General features: G+C 38.3%; 1 protein-coding gene across 4 annotated transcripts; it reads right to left on the reverse strand.

Moving 5' to 3' along the window:
• Positions 1-1,309: 1,309 nt before the first annotated feature.
• LOC140268984 (polyamine-transporting ATPase 13A3-like) lies at positions 1,310-23,734 on the reverse strand. 4 transcript variants are annotated; one of them, XM_072363995.1, is made up of 33 exons: positions 23,529-23,734; positions 22,086-22,155; positions 21,501-21,674; positions 21,057-21,230; positions 20,215-20,285; positions 19,352-19,435; positions 19,172-19,241; positions 18,912-19,046; positions 18,758-18,830; positions 18,492-18,623; positions 15,954-16,121; positions 15,718-15,875; positions 15,444-15,632; positions 13,640-13,701; positions 13,052-13,202; positions 12,707-12,829; positions 12,582-12,599; positions 12,249-12,399; positions 11,913-12,033; positions 11,272-11,396; positions 11,013-11,176; positions 8,934-9,032; positions 8,758-8,837; positions 8,578-8,620; positions 7,624-7,733; positions 7,173-7,269; positions 6,975-7,047; positions 6,674-6,851; positions 5,154-5,335; positions 4,949-5,037; positions 4,696-4,776; positions 4,340-4,435; positions 1,310-4,019 (listed from the first exon to the last, which is right to left on the reverse strand). In XM_072363995.1, exons 1-33 carry the CDS (start codon positions 23,546-23,548, stop codon positions 3,837-3,839), a joined length of 3,744 nt encoding a protein of 1,247 aa, XP_072220096.1. In that variant the 5' UTR covers positions 23,549-23,734; the 3' UTR covers positions 1,310-3,836. The 4 variants fall into 4 exon arrangements, with proteins under 4 accessions (XP_072220096.1, XP_072220095.1, XP_072220098.1 ...); XM_072363994.1 differs by having other exon boundaries at positions 20,215-20,288; XM_072363997.1 differs by lacking the exons at positions 21,501-21,674; positions 22,086-22,155; positions 23,529-23,734 and having other exon boundaries at positions 19,352-19,433; positions 21,057-21,224.
• Positions 23,735-24,925: the final 1,191 nt, after the last annotated feature.

Here is a 24,925-nt window from a genome sequence, read left to right on the forward strand (position 1 = left end):
CCCCTGTGTGAAAGCCATGTGAGGCGGCTCTGTCCATGCCCCTGCCACCTCCGCACAAGGCTCTCCATTGACTTCTAACCTGATGAGAGACCACAGGAGACAAAGAGCCGCGGGGTGGGGCCCATCCCTCCAACAAGCCTGTGAACAAACGTTAACATGGCTGCAACTGTCCACCCCCGAATCACTGAATTTATTGACCAACCACAGAGCCATTCAGGTCAGGAAGGACTGATAAATGAAGGGGGACAGGGATGTCATGAAGGCCCGAGAAGAAGCCCATGCTTAGGGGACAGGAGGGAGGAGAGGGGTTTTGTGTGCGTCTGGTGGGCCATAGACATAGATGCCTTTGTGTCATCTGTAAAATGAGGCGAGCCGTAAGTGTACATCAGGTTGGCCTTGTGTCCTGACTATTAATCAAGACGTGGACCTTATGAGTGTCCAACAACCATTGTAGAAACTGCTGTCTTTTATAGACTAACAATACGCAAAAATTGGTATAACACACAATAGAACAACTTATGGTAGAAAATTGTGGTCAGTACAATACATGAAATTCTAAGATAACCTGATTGCTCTGTTTGGGGCTACTGTAAGCAAATAAAGAGTCAACAGGCCCAAATCTTGAAAGTACACAACTCAAACAAAAAAGTGTTAGTAAAAAAGAAAGAAGAAAAAGTCTAAAATGCTTGGAATAGCACACGTCTCAGCAAAAGCTTGAGAAAACCTTTTTGGGTGAGTTGCAGCTGTGAGGAAGAAAGACTGTGTGTTTTAGCTTCTTTATGTCTTTCTACCACTCTCCATCTGTTCGTCTATGGATACAAAAGGAATACAGCAGTTGTATTTATACAACCCATGTTGCTTTGTGGAGAGGCAACACTAGCCGCAAAAAGTACATGGTAAACACTGATCGAAAGCAAGACATCCCGACTCTGTAAACACAAGTGTTTACAGAAAAGATGATCCATGCAAGTCACAGAGACACACATGAATTCATGATGCCTCCTCATCCTCATCATGAATATTCCCAAAAAGGCTCTTCCCTGATCTGTGGGAGATTCTTTTCTTTTTGGTACAAGCGAGGAACCCCTTTCCTTATTCACAATCCCCCCTAAATCCACCCATTCACTGCCTATAGGCCCTGATCTCCACATGAAATGATACCCCTCTTTCTCCTCCACTCTTGCACCCTTAAGCGCCCATATGCCAGGCAGTGAGAAGGCTGGGAAAGCTCATAATTGATCAGTAAGTCTTGGCTGAAAACGTGTGACCAAGGTCAGCCCCCCACGAAGTTTGCAAGACCGGCTTGATATAGAGATTTTTTGAGTAATTTAATTGACGTTCTGCTGAGCAAAAACTGGCATTGAAAATATGAACAATAAGTACAATATCACAGTTTCCATTAAGACTTTGCTATATTTTAATACAATCAATGAAAAACATTTTAAATTTTTTTACATTGATTTAATTTAGTAAAACTGACTAGAAAAATATGTATATGAAAAAATAAACTAAGTTTTAAGAAAATCTTGTACAAAAACTTTTTATTAAAATCAACTCATCAGTTGTATGCACCTTTTGCTATATTAAATTGTGTAATTATTAATGCCAACTTTTGCACATGATTTCAAAAAGACCATCACAACTTTAGATTAAGACATTTTAAAAGTGAGGGAAAATTAAATAGTTCATTAAGGTTCTTTTTACTTACAAACTCTATCATACAACCACACACACATTGTTAATAACGTTATTAAAAGGGACACATTCATTTTTGCTTCTCTCTTCCACAGGAAGAATGTCAAGTAACTCTAATGCAGAAAATGCAACGCTGTCTGTCTTAGAAATACAACAGTACCGGTCATGTTTATGAAATAAACAGGCTTTTGTGTTCAATTCATGTGACCAATAAGAGTTTAACAACTTTCATGTTAGAGCAGCAGCTACTTTGATTAAAAAAAAAAACAAAAAAAAAAAAACAGCTTTTGATTTATCTAAAATTTTGTTCAGTGTGAGACTATCAAAACATGCAGCTCATTTCTTCAGGTACACAGTTTCATGAGGAAACATTAATATGACACACTAAGCTAAACAATGTCTAGTGTAATAGTTGTGCCACTGGCGGTTAAAAACTCAACAGTTTCAAAGATGTCCCCTCGCCTTGTAGAACATGAACATGTTTAGTTTGAGAGTGAGATGAAAAGATGTGCAGCTTAATATGAGGCCGCTACCAGCCACTAGACAGCATAATCATTCATCATTGTGGGGCTCCCAGGCACAGAGCTAGGTGCACCAGTTCTGCAAGCAAAACTTAAGCTTATTCTAAAGAAATAAACATACATGTGAAAAGTACATAGTCCTTCAATTCCAAGTTTTTACAAATTTAAAAAAAAGAAATGATTTGGTCCTTACCAGGTCTTAAAATTAGGTGAATAAAACCTCAAAACAAAATAAGACAAAAGCCATAAGTCATATTACATGTGTTGTTACTCATAAAACAAAGACAAAGCCAAAATACAGAAACAGTGTGTGGAAAAACTAAGTCCACCCCTTACTGCTCTCATAGGAATTAAATGGACTGTACTACATTTATAGGTATTTTCTAGTCTTGTTGACCACTCAAAGTACTTTAACATAACAAGCCACATTCTCTCTCACACACACACACACACACACCTCATTGTCTTCGTCTATACAATGTTACAAGCTACGTCATGCTTTTATCTCACACATTCGCACAACGATGGACACATTGGTTGGCAACGGGGGTTCGGTATCTTGCCCAGTGACACTTGGATGTGAGGGATCACTGAACACTGACCTTCCGATTGGCAGACCAGTGTTCTTACTCCTGAGCAGCTGTACCAAATTAAGAGGGTAAGTAGCAGCCAGGAGCTGCTAATCAAATGCACTAGATTAATTGATTATCATCAACTGTGAGCACCTCTATAAAAGCAGAGGTTTTGGCAGTTTGCTGATCTGGAGCATTCAGGTGTGTGTTAACACAATGCCAATGAGGAAAGACAACTGTTGCTGCCCATCAGTCTGGTAAGGGTTATAAAACCATTCCCAAACTATTTATTTGGAGTCCATAATTCTACAGATTAAAGATTCTAAAGATTATACACAAGTGGAAAATATTCAAGACAGCTGTCAATCTTCCCAGGATTAACTAATGCTGCAAACCCCAATGGACTGAAGCAATTTTGTAAAGTCGAGTGGGTTAAACTTCCACAACAATGTGAGAGAATATTGACATCACACAGAAAATAAATACTTCAAGTTATTGCTATGAAAGGTGCTTCTTCAAGCAGCTCAATGACTGGGTGGAGAAAGTTTTTCCACACACTGCTTCTGCATTTTGTCTTAGTTTTTGTTAAATGATGACACAGTGAAATATGTTGTGTTGGTGCTCATCAAAAGTTGTATCATACCTAATTCTAAAACCTGATAAGGAACAGGTGATTTTCTGATTATGTCCTGATACATAAAGCTTTAGAACTTGAAAGAAGATGTTTTCTCTTTTTTTACACGACTGAGCGATCGACTCCTTTAATAATTCTCTGGCTCAAGTTTCAACAGTGAAAACTCTACAGCTAAAATCTCCAGGATGTCCAAGATATTTAGCACATTTTGATGAATTAAATCAAAATGGAATATGATATTAAGTATGATCAGTTCAGTGTCAGTCAGTACACAATCAGTACCTTCTCTTTATGAAGGTCTTTTTGCTTTTTTGCTGGAATCCAATAGCCCTTGTTCAACTCATTCTAACTAAACACACAGTCTTGATAGGAGCCTCAGGTTTAGTCTGTGCTGTATTTTGGTTCATGTCAGCATTAGAGGGTGGCAGAGACACAGGACAGTGGATCACTGGCAAAGATGGTGGTGCAGTGTTTGGGAGGCCAGTCGGGGTCTTCCTGAAGCTCCAGAGCGAGATGCCTGTACAGCATCTTTGGGGGCTTGTTCCTCCGACAGAACAATTGTAAGAGACAAGATGAGCCCCAGCGGTTGTTGGCCGCCTGAGAAAAAGTCAAACATTACAATTCTTATATGCCACTGAATGCACATAGCAAGGCCGCCTCCTCAAGCTTCGACTTTCAGCAAGAAAAGAGTTAAAAAGACGGGGTGCTTGGACAGTTTCAAGTGAGGAAGATATTTGCGTGAAACACTGATGGTGTAGTTATCAAAAAAAAAAAAAAGATGACGAAGAAAATTTAAAAGAAAATAGTCTGCTGGCATGAACAGTACAATATATGCACAGAAGCGAGAGAATCAGAGAACAGAACACATCTACACAGTAAAAACATACAAATCAGAGTGTTGTCAAAAGCTTCCCAACCTGTGGCATGTCAGCAGAGGAGGGCTCTCTGCGGTGATTTGCCCCCTGATTGCCTCTGAAAACAAGCCTCCATAAGATGATGTCAAGGAGGAAAATCTATGGAAGATTTCAGCAGGAGATTAAAAATAAATAAATAAATATCAGCTGATCATGAAGACAGGGTTACAGCCCCCAAAACAGATGATACTAACACAAATGGTGAGCCTAAAAAAGAAATCCCTGATTTCAATTATTATTTGCCATTGGGCACTGATTAGGTAAGAAAAAATAATTATAAAAGCATGCAAATTACAGTTTGCAAATGAAAAAGGATAAGTCACAGAATGCATGTCAGGTGCTGTGTCTGCAAAGCATACCTCCAACATGAAAGACACTACCACATTTGCCATGACGATGACGACCAGAGTAACACGCCAGTCATGGGGAACACACACAATCTGAGGGGTGCAGGATGAACAGTTAATGCAACATTGCACACAAGTTTACCAACACTTTAAACAACTGCTCAACTCCTGCATCTTCTCCCACATGCTTACACTTTCTCACTGAGCTCTAATGTTTCTCTTAAAGGGACGGTGGGTGAACTTGATGAGTAAAACCAAAGTTTACCTCTAGGAAGCTATCGATGGCAGGAATGGGATACAGCATGATGAAGAGGAGAAAAGAATACAAACCAATGCAGGACAGCATGAACGGCCCTCATGAAATAAAAACATAGAAATGTATATAGTTATTAAGACCTGCAAGAAAATCACGGCTCTGAATCCACACACCAACGAGACAATAAAGTAATGCTGCTGCCAGCAAGTCTTACAGTTCTTGTAGCTTGGCTGTCTGAAGGGCTTTCCCTTGGAGAAAACAATGGCCACAGCCAAATACTGGAAGGAGGAGACATAAAAGAGGGTGGTGTTCTCATAGTTCCTGATGTTTTTGTGGTTGTGAGGGGTTGTTTCATTAAGGCTCTGAGAGAGACTGGATCCAGAGACATTACAGGCACTGCAGGAGAAAAGTAAATGTAGCAAATGAAAAATTACTCTACATATAAACCAAGAATATACAAGCAAATAGCAACCAGATATTCGGTTTTCCTCAGTAATTCTCTGTATCATGCTCAGTAAAAAGAGCAAGTTCATTTGACATTAACAACGATGTTATACTACAGAAAGGGACACCATTTTATTTATCAGTATCAAAGTTCTCAGTCAGAATCTCCTTTTCAAAAGAGATGTAAGGATGTCTGTAAGGCTGTGATTTCAGAGCTACACCATTACTCCCCCCCAGCCACAGCCATGCATGGCTCATTTGGACAATCTATCCAATCTTCACAGTGCTGCTTGTTCAGTGGTGTTGCAGAATTGGGGACCTTTCACAGCATGATCATATACTCAACACTAAGATCATGCGGCACTTAACTGGTAGCACCATAGGGCTTCACAGCAAAGAGGGTTAATACTATGCACGCACTACTTTTCAGTGTTTTAGTTTTTACCATTTTTGCAAGTAATTTGGAGTATTACGTATGAAAAAATATGAAAGTACATCCACTTAAATGATGTGTTGCAAAGCAACAAAACTGGGGAAAAAACACAGTTGGTTGAATAATTGCAAAGCACATAAAACTGGAGTTAGGTGCAGTTACAACAATTTCTACTGCCTGGGCTGTTTGGAATGTCAACTCATTATCCCTCCTTCTATCTTCCACTGTTCACTATGTATATATGACTCAGCCAGCTGCTTGAGTATTTCAGACCCTACTTTAATACAGCAGTACTTCATATTGATGCATTGTGGATTTAGTCAAATGTTGTATAAACACACGTCTGCAGCATACATACACACAAAAATTTAAGTGATGGACATTAAAACTGTGTATGGTAAGCTAGTATTATTTTGTAAATCTATTTCTATTACAAACATTCACAGCACACACATGTATAATTTATAGCCACTTCAATTCAAAATTTCAATTCAAAACACTTCATTATCACTATACGCACTATAAAACTATTTGTATGATTCATTATGACAAAATGGCATGTTTTTGTGAGAAAACAGTGACTTTTTGAGGCCTTTAGAATTAGGCCTATGTGAATGACCAAATGATGTTGCATTAATAGACAGATGAAGACACAATAATGTTACACATAACTTGTTTAAAAGGGCTATACGGCTTTGTAATCAGCCATGAATGTGCAACAAATCAGTGAAAAGCTTGTCAAAGCCAGTGTGAAATTCACATTTTCTCACATTTAAATGTGCCAAGGCCTGAACATTTTTTTAGTAAATGTTATTCATTCTGCAGATATTCATTTTGGACCCTAAAATGTTACTCACTCTGATTGAGGTGTCCACGTCTCGTACCAGCTCTGCTGTTGCACCAAGAGGAAAGCCAAAACCTGGAAGACTAGGCATGTGAGGATTTGGGTCAGAACCGAGCAGAGCAGTGGGCCAGAGATCAGACTGGATGGTGGGCGACGCCACACCAGTTCCTTCCATGATGGGTTCAGACTCACTGATAAGAGAAAAAAAGCCATCAATGAATATTTGCCAAGTTACTCAGTTATTTGTTCTAGTTGATGCCTAAACTGTTCCACTGACTGACAATACTCTCAGTGCTAGTTGTCCTGCTGCTCACTTGTAAAGGCAATGATGAGAATGATGGCGATGTCAATGAAGAGAAACTGGAAGTCTCCCAAGTTGCTGAGAATCTAAACGTTGAAAGATGAATTAACAGTCATACAGATTGTTTCACCACCACGTGTTTCTAAGCCCACAACTTGCTCCTGTTTTTCTATATTTTACTTTTTGTGAAATAAATCAGAGTAATATTTACCCAGTAAAGCAGGATGACACTGATGTACTGGATGATACTGTAGAGAGCCATGAACTTAAAGACACAGAATGACGTAATGAGAGCCGCTCGTCCTTCCCTTTAGAAGTTAAAGAAAATGAATAAAAATAGAGTTACTGCAAAAATAAAAAATAAATTACTGCGAAGTTCAATATTTCCTGTTGTGCAGCTTGAAAAAATTACATCAGCTGAGTTAGGAAGCTGTTGGAGCTTAGGATATTTTCACATCTGCTGTGATTCAACTGCTGGAGAGAAGTTTTTAAACTATAATAAAAAATCCATGAAAAGAACAATCAAGGTGTGGAAAAGCATGTAAAACATATTTTGATATACTGTATTTCTGCAGTGTAAAATTCTACTGTATGACTTTCCAACAAGCATGTCTTGATTTTCTGTTTGGAGCACTGTGATTGAAACTGGATCAGAAATCTACCTGATAAGGTTTGGGACACAGGAAATATTTGAGGTGGAGGAGGTGAAAGGTGAAGCAACTGAGGCCTCCAGCTCAGACAGAGAAATCCCACTGTGAGCTCTCTTCAGAGCCTGAGAGTGAGACAAAGAAAACCTAATTAATGTAGCTCATTTTCATATATTCAAGTTTGGTTCATATTCAAGTTTTTTGCAGGTCAGTGGATTAAAGACAAAAAACTCCAAAAGAGTGAAATAAATAGTTTTGTGAGAATCTAAGCAAGCTGAGCAAGCTCTTCCATCAGTTGAGTCGTCTGGTCTGGAAACATGCTAAGCAACATATTACCCAATTTCTAAAAGGATATTTATTTAGGATATATATTTTCATTTTCAGAGTGCTACAGCTGCTTAGACAAGTCCATGGCTACTGATTGTTGGGAAAAAGTTTGAGGAGTTTTTACAAAGCTTTGAACTTTGCATCAGCTGGCCTTTCCTGACTGTAACTGAACACGCCACTGCCTGAGCAAGCTACTTCTGGTCTAAGACCTCAGCAATATATCAGAGAGATTAGGTCTTTTGGTGTCTAAATTATTACAAGTTTTCTTATTTTTTTCCTCATTTCACTCTGGAATTATACCACACAAAAATAAACCACCAATCTTGCTTCAAATTTCTAAATGAGTGTTTCATCTTCGATTTTATAACATTTGAAAACCTGATAATCATCAAGTGTGGAATTCTTCTTTTTATCTGAGTAAAGAATTATTTTCCAGCTCTATTAACATTCACATCATTACCTCAATAAACTAACTTCCAGATACAAATACACACACACACAAATAGACCAGAGAATGAATCAGGTATCAAACATGATATCAGATATAAAGTAGACTGGTTTACAAATGTGGTTCAAAATGTATTTTACACGGGTTTTGGCCTAAAATAATCCAATCTCAGTTTGTGCAAAATCCATACTTACTCCACAGTCATTGGCGCCATCGCCACACATGCCAACAATGTAACTGGAAGGTAAACAAAATTGAGGGGGGTTATATAAACACATATGATTTACATATGATGAAATAATAAATAATAAACAGATTGAGGTGAGAATCAACAACAGATTAAAACTAAATCCACAAAAAAAAGGAAGACTCACTCCATGCTCTGCAGGATTTCCACCAGCTGAGTCTTCTGGTCCGGAGCCATGCGAGCAAACACAGTGGCTCTCAGCACAAGCTGCACCGCCCCCATGTGGGTGGAAAAATTATTACATCCGCAGATCTAATACATATCTGAACATGCTTGTTTATTTGTCTAAAGATGAGTCTGTACCTTCTGGACCAGATGAGGAAAGTGTTCGGTGATAACAGCAAAGGCTCTGCCACTCACAGAAAAGTGGTAAGTACCCCCCTCCAGGTTTATCTCTGTAGTCTGACGGAGAAAGACTGAATCAGTAGCAACAAAAACATCAGATAACTGACTAACAGTACTATCTTGCATGATGTGAAAAAACAATGAAAACATGGCAATTTTTGTCAATTTTTTTTGTGGACACCGGCCTGCTCTTGTCTGACTTATTCATGCAGTAACTGAACTACTACTGTTGAGATGACATGTTGCAGCTGTTCTTCTAAACCTGATGCACAAATAACTGCAAGACCTACAAGATCTGATCTCTTCTACCTCATTAAGAACATCACATTACAAATGACATACATACGACATACAAACATACAAAAACCGGATAAAAGTTTTACTAAGGCCTCAGACCTTCATTAGCTTGATAGTTTGCTCATAATCCGCGTGAAGAAAAGCCAAATGAGGCAGATAAAGTTAAAGTTTAGAAATATTTCTTCAGGAAGATTTCTTACACCTTGCCCCAATAATCTGCAGCCGCGAGTTTGTCTACACAGCTGACAAGCAACCTGAAAATCAACACGAGATACCCACACCAATAATGTAAGAAAATATACACATTTCAGAAACAGCAGTTAAGTTGGCAGTTAAGTCAGGCTAAAGTCTGGAAGACCACAAAAAATGATCTGATAATAGATGTGAAAACTGATCCCAAGTTCGAATTTGACTGCAAAAGACTGCAGTGGTGCACTGTTTTGCTGTGAAGGGACACCTGCACAAATACTGAATGACTTCATGGAAGAATCTTCAGAAGAAAGTCCTGGGGAGTAGTGTCATATGATGGTGCTAGTTTAAGTATCATCACTACAAACATAGCAGGCCAAGAATCTCACAGAACTAGGATCCTTTTCACGAAACAAAAGGCAAAATCCCCCAAACGCGAACTGATGGACTCTTACAGCAGCTGATTAGAAAAAGGATTTACAAGCTTTGATATTTGCTACAGGGGCTGTCACTAAACAACAACCATGCAGGATTCCCCATATTTTGTTTCAGGGTCTTTTCCTTTTTTGTTGCTTTGAAATTACCAAAGATAAGAATATATTATTGAATACTAAATGCATCATCTCGGGCTTCTTGCTTTTGGAAATCCGGTCATCTTTCAACAGGGCTTCCAACTCTTATTCTTTTGTAACTTCTTTAAGTTGTGTTTTACAACTTATTATTTACAAAACTAGATAATATAATTATTATATATATTATATAACTATAATATATACTATATTGCATTTAGCTGACATTTTTTTTAAAGTTAATTATCTCACAACTTAACCGTTTTTCCTGCCATTGTGTAACAGATGCTCTGGAACTATGACAAGCTCAGTTTCTCATCTATCCAATACACCTGTCCATCTCTTATAGCATCCCGTCTGTCTGTTTCACTCTTAATCTCGTCTGCTTCTCCTGTTCTCTCCTCTCTCCTATCTTCCAGCAACCAAAATCTAATTCAATTTCTCACTTTTGGGTCTTTTACAAATACTCAGATTTAACCAAATAGGCTATCTGAACATAAAACATGGGATTTCAAATATGTTTTCTACATAGATATCTCCTGACACTTTGACTTCTGCTTGTTTGCTTTGTACACTGAAATTCTGAATTATGTTTCCAGGAAAAATAGTCAGGTTCCAGTAATGGACAATCTATAATTCCAGGTTGTGTGACGTATATCCTGTCTGTATGCATTAAAGAGAATTCTTCTTTTTGAGCAAACAATGTAATATTATCTAATTATTATTTCTGAAGTCAACCTTTTTGCAGAGAAGAGACACTGAACAGCTCTGATACATTGGCTAGACAGTTATCAGTCACCAAGTTTTTTCACTCCATGAGAAAAGGGGAAATTGTGTGAGTCTTATATTCCACGTGTAACAGTTTTCTTTTAATCATTTCAATAGACAGGGACAGATAATGGCCACATTTTTGCAAGCCACAGCATTTTGTCCAATGAGCAGGCATCACTGATGATTGTGGCTTTGGAACACTGAGTCTTACCCAACTGCCCTTGACAGTCTGAGTGGGGTTGTCGATGTAACGCCATGTGATGCTGGCAGGGTGGAAATCTTTGGGAGGCGCAGCATCTGCTATAATCACCCTCTCCTGTGGAGGAACCATCCCACAGTCTCGAGCCACCGATATTGCTGTCAGCATGTTGTCACCTGACAGAAGACGCAAGGTTGGGAATGGACAGGTGAGAATGGTCTGGCATACAAATGGATGATTTTAAGTAAATTACTTCACAGAGCATGTCTACCTGAGACCATCAAAGTGCGGATGTTAGCTTGTCGCAGTTCACATAAAACACCAGCAGTCTGTTGTTTTATTTTGTTCTGCATGATGATCAAACCAAGGAACTCCATGTCAGTCTCTATCAGATCCCTTAAAGCAACAAATCACACATCTGTCAAAACCCTGCAGCCATCTGTCATCAGATAATAATAATTCATGTAACTTTATAGTTCCAGATTTCACTTCATTTCAAACAATGAGGGATGTGTCTTGAATCTTATTTTTTAGATGTCTGTGACACTCGTTGTTTCCCACTAGTTCAAGGACTGCAATTCACTTTTCTGATATTTTGCCTTCCTGTCAATCTGCCATGCTCGTTACAAATTCAGTTAATGATTTCCCACATTTATCAGAAGGACAGCAAACAGAACCAAACTGTAATTTGTCACTTTTAACCTTGTAACTCTGTCAGTAAGTTTGGCAGCACAACAGTGCGTCCAGCACATAGCTTGTAGTTTGATTACTGATGCAGTTTAATGCTTATGTCTCAGAAAAAAAGGCACAATACAGATTAGAATTAACTTCTGTTAAAAAAAAAGAAAGGGGACTAAATTAGGAAGCGGCCACATGCACCGTGAACAGTGTTATCTGTGGTTGGAGACATACCTGCTGAGGCTCTGGACTTTGTGCCATGAGAGTTTGGAGTCTAGCTGTCGATGTGCCAGGGCAATAACCCTGAAGCCCTGCCTAGTGTAGCTCTCCAGAGTCCCTGTGAAACTCTGTGGGACTGAGTGGAAGGACAGAGCCAAATCAGGCTGGTCTTTAGTTTAAATAGTAGGGAAGACATATAATGTGTAGGGAACACCTAGAGGTGATGCACGTCTTTATGTAGTTTTTTCTTTTCACTCTGTTTTCAATTTCTTTGTAAATATTCATAGAGATGCCAGATAAAGAGAGGGGATATTAATCCCAAACATTTGACACGCAGAAGAAGTGTCTGACCTGTGTGCGGTTTGCAAAGGCTGGCCACAACCTCTGGTGCCCCTTTCATGAAGGCATACATGTGTTTTTCTCCCAACCTCCTGACCACGACACTCATCCTCTGCAGCGCAGAGGAGAAGGGGAACTGACGAACAATGCCAATCTCATAGGACTGGGGAGCAAAAGTCACAAGCCCATCATAAAACATGTCCAGTTTCTCCAAATCCTTTGTTCATAACCAAAATGTATCCACAGAGATCTACAAACCCTCAGCAAGAAAGTGAAAAGGCAAATCTTCATAACCAAAGCTCTTTTACTCTGAATTAAAGTTTTATTTTAAAAAAGGGAACTTACTGATAATTCTGAAAGCTCCTAGAAAAAAAAAATCAAATCATATTAGAATTTTGAAATCAGGTAGGTCATATATTCATTCACCAAAAAGAGTGATCACGAAATAGTGACATGGGGAGTCACTGTACCATGTTCTGAGCAGATGGATTGTTCTGACTGGCTTCAGCAACAGAGTGCTTTGGAGGTCGAACAACGGTGGGCATCAGTCGGTTATGGAGAGCTGTCTCTTCCTCTGTGGGCTCCTCTAAGCTCTAAATAAGAAACCAAAATATCTTGATAATATCCTGAGCTATCCGGCGACAACTGACACGACAGTGAAAAAGATAAACAGTGCCTGCTTCCTCTCGAAAGGAAAAGACAGCTTCCATTTAAATATAGACAGTGGTAGGTTTTAGCCAAGAGTCTATGAGTTAATTAGTGCCAGTTGTGGTCACAGGGAATAATCATGCTAAACACAATAAATGTTTGTTTACCCAGCCTGTGGCGGCAAACATCTTGAGGTCTAACGGGTCTCCAGAGAGCTCTCCCTCTATCTTGGTCAGGGAATGACAGGTTGCCATGCAGGTCACAAACATTGTTCTCATCAGATTTTCTTCAGAGGCTTCAGACTCTGGTGGGGAAAAGCTGCAATGAAGAGGAAAGATCTGATGGTGTGGAATAAAAATTGTGCAATTTGCGTGACAGGTAAGAAGCTGAATCAAGTAAAAAAAAAATTGGATATTTTGGTCTCTATCATTACATTTCCTAATATAAAGTTTTGAGCCAAAGACACGACTATTTTCTCGTCAGGTTAATAGGTCTGCTTTTGGGTAATCAAGTGAATTAAACATTTTCTTTAGATATTCCACAATATTAATGCAAAAGTTAGCTAACTGATTTGCCTAATCTACACATGAATAAGCCAATTATATTCCTGAAAAATCTATTAAGCCTACAGCTTCTGCAGCTGTCACTCTTGCCATCAGCCTAAAGACTTCTGCTCTAACAAGGTTTCAAGGTTATTTTCAGAACACAAATCCTGAGGATGAAAAGGCAGTGAGCCAAAGGAACCAAGCTCTTACCTGCCATTTACAACCCTTTGAATACCCCACAGATCCAATCCATCCTCGGTGAGAGTACCAGTCTGCAGGATGAAAACAAACACCACACATGAAGCTACCAACCCAGGCTCTGAATTACAGACAGCTCAGACAATCTAAACTTTTAAAAGACGATATTATCCACTCTCCTAAACTCTTTATCTGTTCAACAGAGCTCTGTTAAGCGCTTGTTAATGTAACTACATGGACAAAAATACTGATAAAAATGTATCATAGGAAAAATCATTTCCTCTTGATACATAGAGTACTGTCCAAAACTTTTGAGCCACCTCTCACTTCAGTATATATATATAAGTAGTCTTCAGAAATGTATATAAATAAAGTATATATATAAGTAGTCTTCAGAAATGTATATAAATAAAGTATATATATAAGTAGTCTTCAGAAATATTTCTCCAGGCTTCTTGGAGGACATCCCAAAGCTCTTCTTTGGATGTTGGCTTTTTTGTTCTGTTCTCTGTTAAAATTATCCCACACTGCCTCAGTAAAGTTGAGGTCTGGGCTCTGGGGAGGATTCATCCCTCCATAAGACCTGTGGCCACTAATTTTTAGTCCACTTCTTGTGTCATTTGGCATTCCTCAGCCTTTTCTCTCCGTTTCCCTTCCTTAAGAATGGCTTCTTGACAGCCAAGCTTCCATGTAGACCATTTTTAATGAGGCTTCAATGAACAGCAGATGTATCTCTCAGGTCCTGGGTCTTTGTCTTTGCTGTTTGGTTCGTTTTTTTATTTCTTAGGGACATCACTTTCAGATACTGAACATCTGCTATAGATAGTTTTTTAGGCCTACTGCTTCTTCTTTTGTCCAGTTTTCTCAAATGTTTTGAGGACACATGGCACACCTTGTTGAGATATGCCAAGTTTTCAGCTAATAGCTCTTTGGGAAGTACCTTGCCAGTGCAAAAATCCAAAATATATATCTTTTTCTAGATGCAACTAAAGATATAGGAACAAATGATGTGTCTTTGTCACAGGCTTTTAATAACAAAGATACCATTTTAAATAAGTTGTCTGTTATGTGTAGACACGACACTGATTCATCCCTTGAGTTAGGTACCGGTTTTTAAGCTTGAATGATTCAGAGGTCAGTGTTAGGAAGCTTAACAAAGAAAACAAAAAACATGACCTCCAGAAAGCCTTTACACGGCTTTATTTTTTAAGGCTCAGGACCACTTTAAGGGATTAAAAGAAAATCAGGCCATTTAAAAGTAAAATATAAAATAAATGAGGGGTGGCTCAAAACTTTTGCAGCATGTATTTGGCTTCGTAAAGAATACCAATACCAGTTAAAGTCCACTAGCATAAGAAGAGTTGAACAAAAATTATTTGGATCCTTCAATGCCATTCCTCTGTTCGATCGACAATCAAACTTTGAATTAGGGTTGTGACAAATTATTGTTTTTCAATAGAAAAATTACTGAAAATATTCAGAAATATCCATCAAGCTTCCAGGTCGAAGGTCATATTTTCAGTTTTCTGTTTTTGTTCAACAGTCATTAATCAGACATTGATTGTATTCACTGATCGTATTTCACTTGATCACTTGAACTACCATGTTTTCCTATTCACTCAAATATAAAAGCAAGGCTCTTTTAAATTTCCAGTTAATAAACTGTGAACTCATTTTTAAGCAAAAACTTGTACTTGAACTGGAAGACTCTTAGAAGTGATTTTGAGGTAAAATATAAACCTTGAAATTTCCCTGCATGAAGGGCATCTCTTGAATTCTCAACAGGAAAGCAAAAATCACGGCAAGTCTGCCTTACCTTGTCAAAACAAACCACGTTAAGTTGACCACACATGTTGATTCTCTGAGGGCTGATACAAAAGATGCCGATGCGCTTCAGACGCCGCTGCGCATACACAATACCGGCTGTCATGGCTGCTGGTAAAGCCGGGGGAATGGTAATTGTTATGATGTCCAGAGATTCAATGATGATGGTCTTCGCTGGAACCTGGGTATGTTTAAAGAACAACCAACAGCAGGTGAGATTTAACACATGCAAGACAGTCACATGTCCTCTAAAACAGCAGTGATACCTTGCTCATGATGCTGAGTGCGATGGTGTAGATGAAGCCGATCCCTGCCACCCCAACCAGACACAGCAGGAACAGGTAAGCATCATGATAAAGCTTGAAGTCTGTTGGCTTAGGGTAGAGGATAGAGCGTACAAGTTGGCCTTTCTCTGTACTAAAGCCTGTCGGGAACAAATAATATAATTATTTACTATTTCTCGTCCTCACCCATTGAGGTCCAATATGTGCATCTGTCTCACCTGTTCTGACAACAACAGCCTTCACCAGTTCACCTGAGTAGAAGCGGGTCTGGATGACATGGGTACCACAGAACAGGGTGTGTCTCTTGTGTTCCTCCGTGTTGTAGATCTTAGATGCCTCTCCACCTGAACTGGGCAGACTGGTTTTGGTTACTGGAACACTCTCGCCTATGGATTGCAGGACAAACACAGACATTCAGTGACAACCACACCTCCAACATAATGCAATGTTGTGCACAAATGTTACAGACAAGACAATAACGCTATAGAAGCCTTGTACAACAAACATGGCAGGCTTTCTCAGAAAGTATCTAATAATAAGCAAAATGTCACAAAGTAGAACTTGAGAGAGCAGCAAACATCAACTCAATCACGATTTAAGCAGGTTGGAAAGATTTCTTTGGGTTTTTTCTTGGGTTCTTTTTTGCCTAAAGCATGTTGTGTTCTTGATGTCATCTTTATTTAATCTTTACAGGACACTTTTAGAAGGAGAAGTAACAGTCGTGAATTTTCTCTATTTGTAAACATGCTGTCTTGTTGTAGCTTGATAAAGACCGAGGTCTTAAAAGACAGCTTTATAGCCATCTCAGTAATGCTTCTTCTAAGGTCCTGTGAAAGTTGTGATGGAGGCATGTTTCACAACAGTATTTGTTGAGGGGAGCAGCCTTTCACAGTGACCACACCTTGAATGCCTTTATTCATAGCAGTGGCTCTTTAACTTTTCCTGACATGCATCTCTTCAGGAGGAAATAAAAGTTCAATTAGATGTCAATTAAGTAAGCCTGAGCTCAGAAGAATTTAGTGTCCTTCCAGCAAATACACAGTCCAATAAAATATCTATACATAACACATAATATACACATTACACATAATACAATCTATACATTTAAGCAACTAATTGTTTCCCATCTGACACATTCACTATGTAACACTTTTCCTCTTCAAGATTATGTGCACAAAATAAAATTATGGACTCACCACACGTTGAGGATGTTCATTCAGCTTTTTTTATTTTGTTGAAAAAAAAAAAAAAATGGATACGACACAAAAATGTTTAATAGCTTAACATTCTAACTTCAACAAGATACATGAAAGAAAGTCTATAAAAAAAAACTGCCGCCAAAGTGCAAAAAAATAAATGATGGGATCTCCATTAAATCATTTCTGAATCTCCATGTAAATCACGTTTCTAAAACAAATACCTTCACAAGGCTAAATATGCATCATTGATAATATAGGTTTGAAATCAGGTGAGGAAGGACCAGGGCGGATGTCATTACCTCAGAAATACATGCACAGATGGACTGATATTTTGGACAATTTTCTCATTCCATCAGTTGAAAGGACATTTGTTATTTTTCTGGGTCATGATGGACAGAGTAAAGAGTGTTCGAACCTATCCTTAGGAAAGACAGATTGACTTAATGACATGGCCAGCAAACAGTCTGGATCTCAATCCGATTCAAAAAATTTTAAAATATATATATATATATATATATATATATATATATATATATATATATATATATATATATATATATATATATTTTTTTTTTTTTTTTTTTTTTTTTTTTTTTTTTTTTTTTTTTTTTTAAAAGGTCCATGACAAGGCTTCATCTTGCCAAACTGATTTGTCAAAAGTGATACAAGAAAGTTGGAGCCTGATTGATAAAGTCCATGCCTCAATGAGTTCAAGCCGTCAGAAAAGAAAGCGGAGGTGCAACAAAGTACTAACGATTTTATCAGTTCATTATTCCATACTTTTTTCTCAAATAGATAAAATGTTTTTTTGTCTGTATTATAGCTTATGTATTAAATATCTTTTATTTAATTTTTATTTACAATCTAAAAAAGCTTAAGGAGGACATCCTCCAAACACTTGTTTGCCAGGGCTTAAAAAAAATATATGATTATCAAAGGATGAGTTCAGGCAGTGGTTTCGAGTCAGAGTACAGGTGATGTTGGCTCCTGGGATAAAACCCTTCAATGTTTTAGATCTGCAGCTCAAGACTCAGCTAGCAAATGGAGACCATAACATCACACACCAATCAGCATTTCAGGAATAATGTGGGGTTCACTGTCTTGTTCAAGGACTCTCTTAGTGGGGGATTGAATAAAGAAGATTCTCTAGTTTTCTTTAGTTTAATTTTCTTAAGAACGTGTGCCCATGTTGTTCTTCTTCTCCTTGTCTTTAACTAAGTTCTGATATAACCAAGTTATATCAGCATGTACACAACCCAGTAATTAAGCTGTCAATGGTTATGTAGAAGTGCAAAGTGCAATTATGGTGATAAGGAAATAAATCTGTCTGTACATCACCATTAAAAAGATTAACGTACTCAGCATAATTTGATTTTTACTCACTCTGAATGTCCTTATTCAGGTTAGTGTGATCGGAAATTGTTTCACAAGTTACAATGGAGGGAACAACTGCTTATACAAGTAACGATAGATACTCAATTCTGACAGGAGGGATCTTTGGAGAACAATAGCAAAACACTTTTCTCCACGATGCTGGACACCAGCCAAAATTCTTACCTGTCAGCATGCTCTCGTTTACAACGCAGGTTCCATGGAAAAGCACCGCATCACAGGGCATTATCATCCCATTGGTTGGAATAATGATGACATCGCCGGGCACAAGCTCTGTTGACATGGCTTGTTCAATATCTGGGATGAGTATATTGAAGAAAAGGGGTGTTAAAAGTCTGAGACAAGATAATCTTCAGCCTAAAGACACCATAAGGTGGAGGCTAATACTGAATAAATTGCTAAATCGCTCATGATCAGAAATTAAAACATGCCTTTATTTTCTCTGCACACTGAAACACGGATCACACTGTGCGCTGCCACCATGTCATGTAGCATCACATATTGCTGTAAAAAGAGAGAATCTCACTAAAATGTTACTGCTCAAAAAAAAAAAACATACTAACAGATACTTCAGATATGACTCACCTTTCTAATAGTATACAAAGAGGTAGCTATTGAAATGACAGACATAAAAACTATGGCTGAAGCATAATAATAGTAGTCCTCTGCACTCCACAGAGCAACACTGAAGAGCTGAAAGATGTAAAAAGGATTCAAGACCTGATGGAAAAGAAAAATGACAAAAAAGAAAACGATCATAAGTCATAAAAGGCCATGTTGTTTTTATCAGTATGCTAAAACAAGAGCAGTGAATCCTGATTAAAGTTCAAGAGTACAGAGCTCACCTCCTTTATGAGAAGCTTGAATAGTGAAGGCACTCTCACAGCGATCTCATTCTCCCCAAAAAACAACCGCCTGTTAAAAAAAGAATTCCAAACAATTTGGAAATTTGATATTTGGAGACTAATAAGACACGTTGGTAACTTAATCTTTGTAATTAGTAAACCTGACATGAACGTACGTACCTGTACTCCTGCAGCGTTTTAGAGAGCCCAGAGCTGTGATCGGAGTGGATTTGTGAACAGCTAACCTTCACATCCTCCAGGCCTCTAGAGAAGTAGAAGACTTTAATTTCAGTTATGCGGCATTACGTACAATTCAGCCAAAATTATCCATACTCATGACAAATTTTGATTAAAAGTCCATTTTCATCTTTCAAGTGGCAGTGCACTTTTGCAGTAATCAGTGGCAAACCCTTAATAATTCATCCCAGCAAATAAATTAATCTAATAGTTGCCAACAAGCTCCGGGTTTTGGACCACTCTTCCTCTGAGCTGTATGGTGTATGTGTTAGTAACATTTCCTTGCCATCACTCTGATTCTTAGGTTTCTGCTCATATTCTCGATGAGTTTCAGGAATCTTTCAGGGCCACTCCAAAATTAGTTTTCTTTGTGTCTTGATCCCTTCCTTCAGATTTATGTTCTTTTCTGCCAAATGCCAAAAAAGTTCTTTGCTTGAATCTTCCTGCAGTCATCTTTTTTCCAAATAGTATCAAAGGCCAAGGATCAAAACAAAAGCTGTAATAGTGAAGTCGGAGAACTCTGGGACTAACACTTTGAAGACAAAACTGCATACGGCCACTCTCCATGGACGTCAATCAATAAACTCCACTTAACAGAGACAGCTCAGATTAGACTAATAGGGCTGAACAGAGATGACACTAAATTAATTCAAATTTTCTCATTGACATGAAAGATTTTTGTCTAAACCCATAAATGCATAATAAATCCTCTACTCATTCATAAAAATTAAAGGGAAAAAAACAACAATAAATCACAGTTTTATGAATGTGAACTAATGGATTTTCATTAATTTCAAGTGACTTACTGATATAATTCAAAGTCCTGCATGACATCATTCCAGTAGTATCTAGTGCTGTGGTGGGTGAAGAAGCGTATCTGCTAAATGCATAAACATAAACATAAAACATTTATAAAGGGGAAGGGAGATGGAGGAGGAGGTCAGACGCTGAATGTGTCCAAAATTTACAGACATGCTTCAAAACCAGTCGGTCATTGACCTAAACCAGTGGCTCTCAACATGAGATCCAAAGGTCACTGAGAGTGCATCAGGTTTTCATTGCATTGAGGCTGTCAGTTTGTCAAAATTAGATCTGCAAATTGTGAATAAAAACCATAACCTACTTTCGCCATTAAACACTGCACAGCTGTGTTTTTGTCAAGTGGAAAAGTGCTTGTGTGTTTCATGAAATTGCAGGAAAAGAATACAAGGATTTTTTGACCACAGTCTACATTTGTGCGCATACCTGACAAATGGATTTTGAATTGTAACAGCACACCAAGTGGACACAGAAATTCTGTACAATTACACCGACAACCAGATGTGACATTCTGAATCAAACAGCCAATGCAAAGGTTCTTTTCACACTTTTGCGCACAAACTGGATGATAAGAGTAAAAAAAACTGTCAAGGGAGTAAACATTTCTACAGTGGATAAAACTGTTAGGTGTCACTGTGTGAGCGTGTTTCACTCGGAACATGTTTCTGGAGGAAATATAGTCCCAAATGTTTGCAGATGTTGATGCAAGTTTATTGCAAGGTGATGGACGTCGACATTTTCAGCCTGAACATGTGTCTAATGCAGTTTAATTTACGATAACAATGATGATTTTACAAAAAAGGTGGGTACCACTTCCCCCATAAACTACCTGAACATGCTGACGATGAAGAAACTTCCCATGATGCTCCTCATGCACAGACTGGATGTTATGGTCTCCATTTGCTAGCTGAGTCTTGAGCTGTAGATCTAAATCATTGAAGGGTTTCATCCCAGGAGCCAACATCACCTGTACTCTGACTCGAAACCACTGCCTGAACTCATCCTGTGATAATCATATAAAGTAATATATTTTTGGGCTAATTGGGGACACTGAATGAATCATTGACAGTACAACAAAGAAGTGGATTGTTTGTGCACAGCAACAACACCAAAGCTAAAATCTTAACTCGGCTGAAAAAGTAGCATGTTTACACATATAACAAGAGTTTATAGCATAATTTACATTTTGTTTGTTTGAAAAAAATATTAGAGTTAATTATCTTATTACAAATAAAGTTTTGCTGGTCAGTTGCGTGGGGTGCTGGTTTCCTACCGTTGCCCTGAGCAGCAGTGTGTGTGCATCCCTCAGTGATGTGCGTGTGGATGTGCCCTTGACCCCCCACTCAGGTAGCCAGTACAGCAGCAGCAGGAGGAGGCCACCGGAGCAAACAACACCCACACCCACCAGTATCATCTTCCACAAGCAGGGCCGGTACCCCCACACCTCCTGCACAGCACAAATCTCTGTTAACACAGTGAAGGGCTGAATACACCAATGTGTCGTTTGTTGGAAAGGGCAAAAAAAACGGAAAAGAACTGCTAGTGATAAATAATGTTAATACCCTTTGAAAACAGCAAAAACACACGACCAACTGGTTTTTCATGACAGACCATAGACCATACAAGAGTCACTGCACTGAATTTTGTCAACCTCAACCTCCATCCTTTTTCTTTTTTGTCTATGTGATTGACAGCCTTAAATCCCTACCAATCATACTCCTTGTATCTAGCTAACTGAGGGATCACAAGCTTCACTGTTTCTATACAATGTAGCTAACTTACCATGATGTACTTTTCAATAACAGCTACATTAAATAATAAGGGAAAAAATGGGCAAGGAATAGAAAATTATATTTACCATCTCATCCTCCAGGCCCTGGTTGATGAGCTTCGCTTCTTCTCTCGTCTCCATTCTGTCACTGCAAAAACTTGCAAATAATTAAAAGAGTCAATCTGACACCTTTCATGTTTCAGAAATATCCCAACTTATGTAGTATAATTTTCACAAAATATCTTTTTCAATTATATAAAAAAGTTTGGTGAAAAACGTGAATGCCTTAATGTATGAAAAACACATGCTACATCTGTAGGATGGTAATCACCAGAGTATTTTTGCACATGAATACTTTGCATAATCCAACTAACTTAACTAAGGTTTTTATTGACTATAAGTTATGTAATTCCTCACAATAAATGTGACTGTTAATGCGTTAACCAATAATACAGTGCTGGATAGGTTGCAATATATGAAAACCTTTGTACCGTGTGTATATGTGCATTTCTAATTATAATCACGCCTTTAATATGGTTTGACTCACAGGCAACCTCATCTGCCCTCTCAATCAGCACCAGGTCCTTGAATTCTGCTTTTCTAAGATAATACTCCAATAATTTATTACTTAGACTTATTATTTTACAAATTGACATGACAATTCATCCATTCATTCATCCATTCATCCATTTTCTATAGCCGCTTCTACACATGGGGTGGGGGCTGGAGCCTATCCCAAGAGGCAGGGTAAACCTTGGACAGGTCGCCAGTAAGACAATTCACATTCACAAAAAACATATTCTTGTCACACTTTTAAAAGTCAAACTGAAATAAGATATAGATCAGAAGCAAAGACAAGATAGACATGAAATAGTACTATGAAATAAGTTAAAATGTAAGAAATCGCTTAATCTCTTCCATCAAAACAATGTAAACCCTTTTTGGTACGCCTTATATCACCGTGCATATCATTCCCAATTTTAGTGAACGCACTAAAATGCTTAGTTAAGGCACCAAGACCCATAAATGAATCGAACATATTCATGCCCATCTGAAAACGACATGTTAACACTCTTGAGCAGAAAAAAGAATGCAAGAATGCTGAGCTGCTATAAACCTTTCCACAGAGACCAGAGTGCAGCAGCTGTGAAAGAATGCATTCGCTATATCGTTTAGCAGGTTCCTTTTAAATACCAACAGATTCCATCTCATCCATCAAAACTGTTCTTGAGAAACACAGAGCGTCCAAAAAAAAGAAAAATCACATAGCCTACTTAAGTTTTTGTTGCAGAGGAAAAATTGGTTGTCACTGTCTTAACATAGGTTCTTGCACAACCAAATAGTGAATGTAAAGCTTTTTTCAATCGCAGTCTGTAACTTTTACCAAATTTCACCAAGTCATGGAACACTCTTTGAAGTTGCTGTAAAACTGATGTGGGACATCTTTTGATCAAATATTTCCCATAAACATCATTCTATTCTTGATTTATCGTTTAAGTAAGCACAGATTCGTGCGCAGTAACAACTTACCGAGGCCTCTTCTCTGTCATATCAACAGCTCAAACGCTGCATAGTTGTGCGAGAGGATCGTTGCATTCGAGGTTTGCTCGGATGCCCTCTGCAGTCCTGCATTCACTGCAGATCTTACAGCATGTGTCTGGATAAATGTGCGTTCACAACACACGTTGCACGGACACTGGACCGTCCCAAACCGGTCCATTAAGGAAGTGGAAAAACAGGATGTGAGGTCATCAGGAATCCGTGTTTGGGCTCTATATATGCATGTTGAAACAAATCGTTGCTCTGCAACTGAATGTTTATGGTGCTGCAAGCCTCCTTTAGTGAACGTTTACAGCCTCTTGACCCAGTGGCCAGCTGTTTTGACAGTTAATCAAACCACACACTGTTTCTGCTTTTTCAGATTACCTTAACAGCATTTATCTCGTCAAAACCCTCGTCAATCAGAACTGTAAATGAACACATCCACAATCATATTCTTGGTAACCATACTTTATCTCTGCTTGACAAACCTATTTCTTAAAGTCTTTGCAAAGTTTAAGCATTTATAAGCCAGAACCGAGATGGAAAGCAGATATTATTCATTTAATTCTCACAAGTCAAAATAAATATTTCCCATATCCACAATCACATTCTTCCACTGTGATTACTTCAGACAGATTAGCAAATTACTTTATCACTCCCCAAAGGGATATTTCACAGTTGCAATCAGATAAAGATTTAATTTAAATAGATACAAATAAATAAATAATTATTCAAATAGATTAATAAAACAAGAAAACACAGCCATTATAATTAAAAACTCTTAAATAAAGAGTCATTATCTAAGGCTATTGCTGTATGCACGAATGACTACGCCCACTGGTTTTTAATGCAGTGAAGATAAAGAGGTCTCTGGTTGAAGACACTGATTCATCGTTTTGTTGTGTAGAGGGTGTCAATTATGTTGAGCAGCTTATCAATCAATCAATCAACATTTATTCATATAGCACCTTACAACAACCAGAGATTCACCAAAGTGCTTCACAATTCCAGAAATAGATTTAAAATAGATTACATATAACACAAGACAACAACAAAAAAGGGAGCCCTGTTTAAATAAGTATGTTTTTAATTTGGCTTTGAACTGAGGTAGGTCAGTGGTGATAAATCAGAGGGCAGAGTATTCCAAAATTCCAAAATTTTGGACCTGCCACTGCAAAAGATCGGTCACCCCACTGCTTACACCTGGACCGGGGAACTTCCAGTAGATGTTGACCAGCAGAACGGAGAGCTCTGCCAGATTGGTGAAGCCTCAGGGTTTCACTTATGTAGGGGGGTGCAAGGTCATTAACTGCGTTGAAAACAAAAGTTTTAAACTGGATCCTAAATTTTACAGGTAGCCAGTGGAGGGAGTAACGTACAGGTGT

Source organism: Leuresthes tenuis, unplaced genomic scaffold (genome assembly GCF_036924035.1).
Source record: "Leuresthes tenuis unplaced genomic scaffold, fLeuTen1.0.hap1 SCAF_14, whole genome shotgun sequence".
In the NCBI taxonomy this organism is placed as follows: Eukaryota; Metazoa; Chordata; class Actinopteri; order Atheriniformes; family Atherinopsidae; genus Leuresthes; species Leuresthes tenuis.